Source organism: Terrapene carolina, unplaced genomic scaffold (assembly GCF_002925995.2).
Source record: "Terrapene carolina triunguis isolate 2854851 unplaced genomic scaffold, T_m_triunguis-2.0 Scaffold112, whole genome shotgun sequence".
In the NCBI taxonomy this organism is placed as follows: domain Eukaryota; kingdom Metazoa; phylum Chordata; order Testudines; family Emydidae; genus Terrapene; species Terrapene triunguis.
In genome coordinates, this window is record NW_020664463.1 from 16,859,837 (window position 1) to 16,869,711 (window position 9,875).

Genomic DNA, 9,875 nt, shown 5'->3' on the forward strand with positions numbered 1-9,875 from the left:
TGGCCAAAAACTTTTGCCCAGATTTAAGAATTTTACCCATCTCTAAACATCATGCAGAATTTAAAGTCTATTTTATATTTATATAGTATCAGTTTTCTACAATTATTTCCCAGAATTTCCACCAAGACAGAAATACATATACGTTTTAATATGATCTGGAAATGCAAGTACGATGTTTGAAAAGTATAATATACCAAATGAACTTAACAAAAATCACAGTTCTTCATATACTAAACAGAAGATGTAATGAAAATAATTGTTTCTTACACAAATGAACGATAGAACCAATCAATTAGTGTAATCAAATTCTATACTGTATTGTACTGTATAATTTACTATGTTCAAAACTAATTTCTTGTTCTGAAAAAAGGAATCAAACACATTGTTGAGGACTCAAACACATTGATTTTCCACAAATTAGCAAGCAAAGTTCCTATAGACATAATATACTGTGAGTAAAATTCTCTGATACACAATGCAGATATCTATTGCACATTCTACATGGACTACAGAATGTTAAAGACAGACGTATACGGTGGATCAGAAAATAATTTTGCTCTTAATCTCATACTGACTGGTACAGTCAGGGCTGGCCTTACCATGAGGCGAACTGAGGCGGCCGCCTCAGGTCCCAGACTGTGGGGAGGGGGTGCCACTAGGACCCAGAGCGTAGAAAATTGTGTCTGCTGCTGGTGCATATGTATTCTCTCGGCTCTAGATGCACAGAGATGGTGGAGTGCTGTGCTGGAGGAAGGAGGGCACAAGAGACATAACAGGCAGGCAGGAGAAAAGATGAGAGGGAATAACAGAAAGCAGCAGGAGCTGCAGGGAGAGAGAGGAGGAGGAGCCTCTTTTGTACCTCTCTAGCACCCCCAGGAGCCTGGATTGATTAACACCAGCTTCTCAGGGAGCTTCCTGTTTCCTGCTGCTTCCCTGAACCCACTTGAGGAGGATGGGCAGTCAACTGAAGTAGTAGGAGCCAGTTAGGTCCTTAAGACGCTGATATCTTCCCTCACTCAGGCCCTGCTACCAGCCTGCTTATTTGTCCCCTTCAATTGAGTGTTGAGAGCCACTATAGCTGGCACAGAACAGCAGTCATGAGTGAAAGAAGAAAACGCCCCTCTGGGGCAGCATTCAGAAAAAGCAAGCAAGCAAAGGAAGCTTTCCTATCTAAGCAGGAAGGAGCTCTCCTGAGATACATAGATACAAATGTTCACGGTGAGCCTTCCGGCCCCAGTGAGGATGAGAGTGGTGAGGAGATGCCTGATCTTCCAGTTAGTCAGAGTGCAGGTGACCTGGCAGCTACTGCAGCATCCATATCTCAAATGGATGTAACCATGCACATTCCTGAAGAAGAGTGTGCTGGAGGTGCAAGAAACAGCTGCTGCTGAGTTTAGTCCCTTAAGTCTAGATGATCCAGGACTGTGGACCCACTTGAGCAGTAGCCTGAGGGACTTCCTTGTACCACATGGGCCACAGCAAGTGAAAAACTTCATGTTCCCCAAACACAATGAAAACAGAAGTTTCCATCCAACACATTACTGGCGTGAAATCCCCAATGGTGACAAAGTGGAGAGGCCATGGCTTATGTACTCAAAAACCCAGAATGCTGCATAGTGTTTTTGTTGCAAACTCTTCCAGTCTAATGTTCCAGCCACATTGGGTTCTACAGGAACAAAGGACTGGAAAAATCTGGCTAGAAATCTGGCATGCCGTGAGAAGGCAGCAAATCACCAGAGAGCATTCCATAGGTGGAAAGAGCTTGAGATGAGACTAAGGTTAAAGGCCACCATAGATGATCAGCATCAAGAGAAGATTGCATCAGAGTCTCTTTACTGGCAAAATGTTCTGAAAAAGCTCATTGCCATTGAGAGAATGCTTGCTACCCAAAACCTAGCGTGGCACTTCAGATCAGCTGTATGTGCCAAACAATGGAAACTTCCTTAAAATTGTGGAGCTCATGGCTGAGTTTGATGCTGTACTCCAGGAACATCTAAGAAGAGTCACCATCCAAGAAATGTACACACAGCACTACCTTGGAAAAAACTATTCAAAATTAGATCATACAGTTACTGGCAACAAAAGTCAAACAGAAGATTGTGGCAGATCTGAAGTCAGCAAGATATTACTCTGTTATTCTGGACTGCACACCTGACATCAGCCATACAGAACAAATGACTTTAATGGTGTGTTTTGTAACAACAGAACCTAGTGAAAAAGTCCCTGTAATGGTGACTCTCAGCAGGGCCGGCACTTCCACTAAGCGACCCTAGGCGGTTGCCTAGGGCGGCAGGATTTGGGGGGCGGCATTTTGCCGCCCTTGGCGGAAATTCGGCGGCGGGGGGTCCTTCCGCTCCAGGTCTTCGGTGGAAATTTGGCGGCAGGTCCTTCACTCGCTCCGGGACCCACCGCCGAAGTGCCCCGAAGACACGGAGTGGAAGGACCCCTGCCGCCGAAGACCCCAGACCCCCTGAATGCTCAGAGGAGGAGCGCTGCCGCCTAGGTCAGCAAAAACCCTGGCACCGCTCCTGACTGTCAGAGAGCATTTTCTAGAATTTATTGACATTGATGATACTACAGGAGCTGGTACGACAAATGTAATTCTTAAAAAGCTGGAAGATACGGGAATTGCGATAGCTGACATTAGAGGTCAGGGCTACGATAATGGTGCCAACATGAGAGGAAAGAACAGAGGAGTGCAGACACGGATCCGAGAGTTAAACCCTCGAGCTTTTTTTGTCACATGCAGTTCTCATTCATTGAACTTGGTGGTCAGTGATGCAGCATCAGCTTCTAGTGGGGCTGCTGAATTTTTTATTGTAATTCAAAGAATCTATGTATATTTCTCTGCATCAACTCATTGATGGCAAATTTTGAAGCAACATCTGGGAACATCCTCTCTGACACTGAAACCACTGAGTGCCACGCGTTGGGAAAATCGAGTGGCGGCGATAAAGCCTATCAAACACCAAATTGGGAAGTTAGATGATGCCAAAGTTGCCATTATGGAGGATAATGCTATGACAGGAACTGTTTGTGGGAGAACAATGGCAGAGGGAAATGGAATCACCAGAAACATACATAACTTCAAATTTCTGTGTGGCTTAGTGTTGTGGCATGACATACTGTTTGAAATAAATGTTGTATGCAAGAGACTCCAAGGTGCTGACCTTGATATATCTGGAGCAATGGAACAACTGGATAAAGCAAAGTCACACCTACAGTCTTACCGGTCAGATGAGGGATTTCAAAACGTTCTGAAGAGTGCACAGAAGCTGGCAGAGGAACTTCACACTGAAGCTATTTTCCCACCCATTCAAGAATACAAGAGTCACCGAAGACTAAGACATTTTGATTACGAGGCACGGGATAATCCCGTAAGAGACCCCAAACAACAAAGTTCAAAGTTGAATTATTTAACCAGGTGCTAGATTGTGCAATACAGTCAGTTGAAGAACGTTTCATGCAGCTCAAGGAACACAGCAGTATATTTGGGATGTTGTATGATATTCCAAAACTCCTCACTGTACCTGAAGAAGACCTACACCAGCAATGCAGGGCACTAGAGACAGTGTTGACACATTTTTACATGCGGGATATTGATGCGAGTGATTTAGGTGATGAACTGAAAGCCCTTTCAAGATACATTTCAGCAGGATCAACTCCAAAGGCTGTTCTGGAATATATGTGCACAAATAAGATGACCACCCTCTTTCCAAATGCTTTTGTTGCTCTGCACATACTTCTAACACTTCCTGTAACTGTTGCCAGTGGTGAACGCAGCTTCTCCAAGCTGAAGTTAATAAAAACACATCTACGCTCCACAATGACACAGGAGAGGCTTGTCGGCCTTGCAACCATCTCAAAAGAGCATGAGCTGGCCCAGACTATGGACCTTCAGGAAGCAGTTCAAATCTTTGCAACCAGGAAGGCATGGAAAGCACCACTTCGATTATTCAAACAGATAAAAATGCCAGTGTTTACTATGCAGACAAGAAAAGTTACATTTGCTGTTCAGGCATTTGAAAGTTAAGTGTTACTTAAAATTTTTAAACAAGGCATTTTAAGTTGTTAATTCTCCTTTATTGGGGTAGCAGAGCAGTACCATGAGAGGAGTAGAACAGGAAGAAGGCAGAATTGAGACCTTTCAAAGTTTTGGCCTAAGTGAGGGGGCATGGAGGCATCATTTGAGCTCCCTGCCTCAGGTGCCAAAATGTTGTGGGCCGGCCCTGGGTACAGTCTGTGTTTATATTAGGCTGCTATTTTTAAAATAAATCCTCACTAAACATAAACTGGACATATTCAATATATTTTGCTTCTATTTTAGTTATCAAAGGCCCATGGTTTAAAATTACCCAGTGAACAGAGATAATTCATCAGAGTTTGGTATTATACAGCTGAATAAATTTATATGAGTACAATTTTAATAAGAGAAGATTGCAAAGGATAATTTAAAAAAAAAAAACCTAAGTGACACAGGAACTTAAGTTCCATTTTCAGAACAGTCTTAAGCACTTAGGAGCCTATGTCTCATTGGAAGTCAGTGGGACTTAGGGCACGTCTTCACTACCCGCCGGATCGGCGGGTAGCAATCGGTCTATTGGGGATCGACTTATTGCGTCTAGTGAAGACACGATAAAATCGATCCCTGATCGCTCTGCCGTCGACTCCGGAAATCCACCGCGGCAAGCGGCGGCAGCGGAGTCGACGGCGGCGCGGCAGCGGTCGACTTGCCGCCGTCCTCACAGCCAGGTAAGTCGACCTAAAATACGCAACTTCAGCTATGCTATTCACGTAGCTGAAGTTGCGTATCTTAGGTCGACCGCCCGCTGTAGTGTAGACCTAGCCTTAGGCTTCTAAGTGCCTATCTCACTTTTGAAAATGGAACATGGGCACCTTTCAAAATGTTACCCAAAACCTTTTAATAGCATATGTGGATGTCCAAAAAAATCCCAGATGAACAAAACTAATGGAATACTGAACTGTCTCCCAGACTTTAGAAAGAGAAGCCCATGCACTCTTGCTACACAGGTCCATTCTGGGATCATGCCATTACACCTACATCTAATGTTTAGGTCATAACATGCAAAAAATAGTTAACACATACATATGAAAATATAAAGGTTGGAAACAAGCCCATCAAAGCAGGACAATCCAAGTTAGTGGCATGCTGGCTAGAAAGCTCTTAAAAAGTCTATAAAAGCTTGGCACCATATTGTGCCTTTTAGAGCTTTCCAATTGTTGAAACGGAGATATCAATGTCATGTCTGAACACAGTTGTTGCTAATAATTCTCGTACAATTTCCCTGACCAGTATGGATAGGAATTATTTCAACTGAGTACAGAGTTAAAACTATAGAACTGCGCTACAGACTACTAGGGAATCTCATAGCCTGAAGCAGTGCTTCTCAACCTTTTCCATATTGGGACACTCCCCCTCCCCAGGAATCCTTTCCCATCTAGCAGGGATCTAACTGGGTGTCTCCTCCTATTTTGGTTATCAAGAAAAAGAAAGGCTGTCATAAACCCCTGACCCCTGTTCATGACCCCAGTGGTCTTTAGCATTTTTTGGTTTCCCAGAAAAAGAAAATCTACAATAATGAATGGTTGTGGCTGTCGTGGTTTCAACCATATTAAGGACAAAAACCTTATAGAAGGTTAGAACATGATTATGATTTCATTTAGCCCTCATGATCTCTACTGTAAAGATATACTAAGGGTTATGACATGTAAATGCATGTTTTGGTACTTTTTAAAATGTTTTGTTCACCCAGAAAAATCACACTTTTCAGTATGGATATTATCTACCTGAATGATTCCTTTAGATGCGTCTCTGGCTTCTCCAGTAAATGCAAGTCAAGTTTTACTTGCCCCATTCATGCATATAAGTCCACTTAAAGCCAGTGGGACCACTCACATGGGTAGAGCCAACAGGATGAGGGCCCTATATATGTTGATACATTTACTAGTTTAAAGTAAACATGTTTTACTTACTTTGAAAAACACACCTTATTAGCTTACGTAAACCATTATTTTGCAGATCTAACAGTGTTGGCTAAATACCAAATATGCTATAGTGCATGCATGAATTTCAAAGTCCAAGCTTCATGTAAACACAGAAGAGCCCCTTGATTAAATTTGTATTTAGATACTTTAGGGTAGCTTCATTCTCATACAGTATAACCTCACAGTACAAATCCAGCTAAACTCATGAACTGGCATGGTTGTTTAAAACGGGATATTATGATAGTACAAGTGTTGCATTTGCTAAACAACCTTCCTTGTTGATTTTTAAATGTTAATATCACTAAAATCTTTCTAAACCAAACAACGCAACCATCCTAAAGTTGCAACTCAAGCACTAATGACTATCATGCTGCTCTTGTATCAGCAGTAGTTTCACCATAGTTAAAGTTGTTAAAACTGAACTCTGTAACACAGGTATTTTAAACCTTTATTTTATCCAAATCTTATTGAATCAGCAGAAACTAAAAACACAGAATAGAAACTGAGCAATTTTGATTTTCATGGTCGTTTGATGAAAAATGAATTGCTTTGGTGATTTTTTTTTCCCCCCACTGGGATTGTCTCCGTTTGCATGCAATCTAAAACCCTCTGGAACCTGTTCTTTGGCACCTGGTTGTTTTTCTTGTGCTGTTTCATAGAATAGCAGTTGCACATTGGGAGTGTTTGTCTTCAAAGACTTTTATAACTTTTTAGTCACAAAAGGCAAACCCATTCAATTTTAATCTGATGACAAATCTGCTGCAGGACGAATGCCGTTCACTTCCAGTGTGCAAGGCGGGGAGATTTTCACCAGATACCTCTAAAGCTTAAAAAAATTCCCTGAACTGGGAAAGATGGGACCAGGAATTCAAATCTCACCTCTTAATTGTAAGTTACCATGCAATTCACTATCTTTATTATTGACTAAATCCACAAAACTTTTGTTTGCATTGTGCTGGGAATAACAACGTTGTTCTGCACCCAATGGCAGCTGGAATGTAATCTCGCTGTATTGACCTCACAAAATAGGGCTTTTAGCCATTTCCCCCCCTTACTTTGAAGAAGAAAACTCAAATGCAAGAGTCACTTGCACATGGAGTACCAGAGTTTAACAAATTACAACTTCACTGCAAAAAATATAATGTAACCTTATTTTCCAGCCATCTACTTGTCATACTCTGAAGGTTCAATCATCCAACTTCCTCACTAAGCCACTTTCATACTTTCCTTTCCAAATGTGAAGACAAGATAGTTTTCACATTTGACATTAAAAACAGCCATCATTTTTTAGTTTAATAACACACTCACATACTAAGAAGCAAGATTTATTCTTCACGTATTTCTCAGATGAAAAACCAACACATCCTTATCCCTGAGAGGGACATACAAGTAAAAGCACTACACACTGCCAGACGAGATTTGAGATTCTTTCTGCTCTGTCTACACTGGACAAAAAGTAATTAAAAAAAAGACATTGCTTAGAATGCCTTGAGATTGCACCTCTTGTGATGTACCTTTTTTCCACACACCACTGCCATCGCAGGAGTTTTTAATCACAAGTATTGGTTGCAGCACCTAGGATGAGGCCTTTTGTTGAGGTCTGGCTAAATAAGTATAGATTACATTAGTTTCGCTTCAGCTTAACACAAAGCCACAAGCATCACAGCTTCACTGGTTCAGTCAGTGCCAGCTACAACTGCCAATGTGCTGCCCCAAGTTTGAAAGTTATCCCCAAAGTCGCTACACTCGCAAGAGACTTGAGCATTATAGGACAAATGTTTCAGAGTCCCTGAATGCACTGCTACAGAGTGGCCAATGTGCGGTGTGGTTCTATCAAACAGTATTGATGCATGTACTTGCGAAACCAAAAGGTAAGTGATATGACAAACAATTTCACGAAATCAACACCCCTGCAATGGACGCTGAGTGTAGACATGCTCTTCAGGTCCTACCCAGTGACAATCAGAACTGCATTAATTATTCTACCCTCTAATTCTTGAAAGCGCTGTTTCCCTGTTAAGTATATCCATATAATTCCTTTATGAACATAGCTGTTTAAGTGTCTACACTACCTTTGGGGTAATATCCTACAAGTGCATTTCCTCTTGGAGGCAAACATTTCACTTCAATTGTCCTTTCAACAATTGTTTCCTTCCTTTCAGGTCATGTCCACACACAAGTGTTTCATTATGACCTACAATGAACTTTCAATACATTCGGAGATTTTGATGATCAGACCCATTCAGAAGTCTGCAGAGGCTGAACCTGCCCTTAAGAATCAGTCTCAGGAAACATTTTTAATGGACGCAAAAGATGAAGTCACAAACCAAAAACACCAAGTCTCCTAACCATGTCTTAAAGAGCAGTTTTTCTGTCCCAATACATTATACTGAGTAACAGCTCTTAGCTTAAAGTTAACTGCAAGTGTGTTTAAAAAAAAATCAAAAACTTCTATTCAGTATATAGCATTTTCTGCCACCATTAGCTGATGTTTATATTATCCAGTAAAAGCCATTATTCCACTTACTGTGCCACATCAGATACAGCAGGCAGTGGTGACTCCTCTGATATGAGGTCTATGTCATCGATGAAGCTGTTGTCCTGTGAAATTTCATTGCTGTTTCCTTCTAAGCGCCTTCTCACTAGACAAATAATTTAGAAAGAGCACAGTACATTAGGGAGGCAGCATCTTCAAATTCTTTCCCCTCACCCATGAATTTCCATAGTAGATCTTTTTTTTAAACAGTCCCATCATAAGACACTACATTTTTAGAGTAGATGCAATGAATTGTTTTGATAATTATTACACACGTATAAGCCACATGCAAAAATACAAATGTACACATATGATGTGGTACATACACAATGAGATCAAACACACAGGGACCCTCTTACAGTTAAGCATGTTTTTTCCTGAAGACCAACTTTCGCTCTAAGTGGAAGTTCACTATACGAAAAGAATTGCAATTTGGACACTGCAATGAATGAAAACAATTGGGAACTTTGATTTATTTTGCAATAAATAGTATTCCACTACATCCAGGTTCTCTATGAGCCAAGAACTGGGTCCATGAGGCTCCCAAGTGCCAGGCTTCACAGCCACTGAATATTACGAAAACCTTGAAGAGGGAATCATCACTCAGTGGCAAACGCACACTGCTTACACAGCCACTCAACTCTGTCAGCGTTGGATGCTGTGGAGATCATGAGCACGCACTGTGCTTCCCTGAGCTATGGGTGGGGAGTGGTGACAGGTTACCAGAAAAAGGGACAGCCAGTCAGAAAGGAACCTTAAAAGTCCTTGATCCTCTGTGCTCCCTGCTGACAGCTCACAAAGGGAACTTGGAACCAGGAAACAGAACAAAGATATTGGGCCAAAGACAAAATCTTCCCACCAGAATTAGGAGGAAAGAGACTATCCACACACAAAAACAAATATTGCAAGATGGGGATGTGGGAGAGAAAGAAGCCAGTTCAGAATCTGTCTCTCCCCTCCACTTCCTATAGCCACTTCTCATGGTCCCTCACTCAACCCCATATTAAATCAATGGTGCTAGAGTAGCAGGATGCATGGCAGGTTTCTGAGAAGGATACAGACTCATTTTCACCATGTAACTATCAATTTCTTGCTATACTTTTAATTTTAGCACTCAAATAGTTGAGACTGTGGCTAAAAGACATGTCCCATGTTATATGTTAACAGAGACCTTTTCAGTGGTGGGTGGGAAGAACTATGTAATTATATTAGAGGCTGTACAGCAGGTAGGCTGCCCAAGCTCATTAACTGGATATCCCTGAGAGCATTTTTTCCCCAACATGGTGTCTGTCAATAGGTTTATTCCTAGCCTGAATTTATGAACGTAAGTATT

The 9,875-nt window shown here is 41.6% G+C and overlaps 1 protein-coding gene across 1 annotated transcript in view; it reads right to left on the reverse strand.

Moving 5' to 3' along the window:
* The window catches only part of LOC112105748 (potassium voltage-gated channel subfamily KQT member 1-like), a 582,419-nt gene extending 573,206 nt beyond the window's left edge, over window positions 1-9,213 (reverse strand). The window contains exons 1-2 of the mRNA XM_026652211.1: window positions 9,171-9,213; window positions 8,534-8,648 (exon numbers count right to left, since the gene is read on the reverse strand). Of these exons, the coding sequence (XP_026507996.1) occupies window positions 8,534-8,648; window positions 9,171-9,213 (158 nt within the window). The remainder of the gene's footprint in view (window positions 1-8,533; window positions 8,649-9,170) is intronic.
* Between the last annotated feature and the right edge of the window lie 662 nt (window positions 9,214-9,875).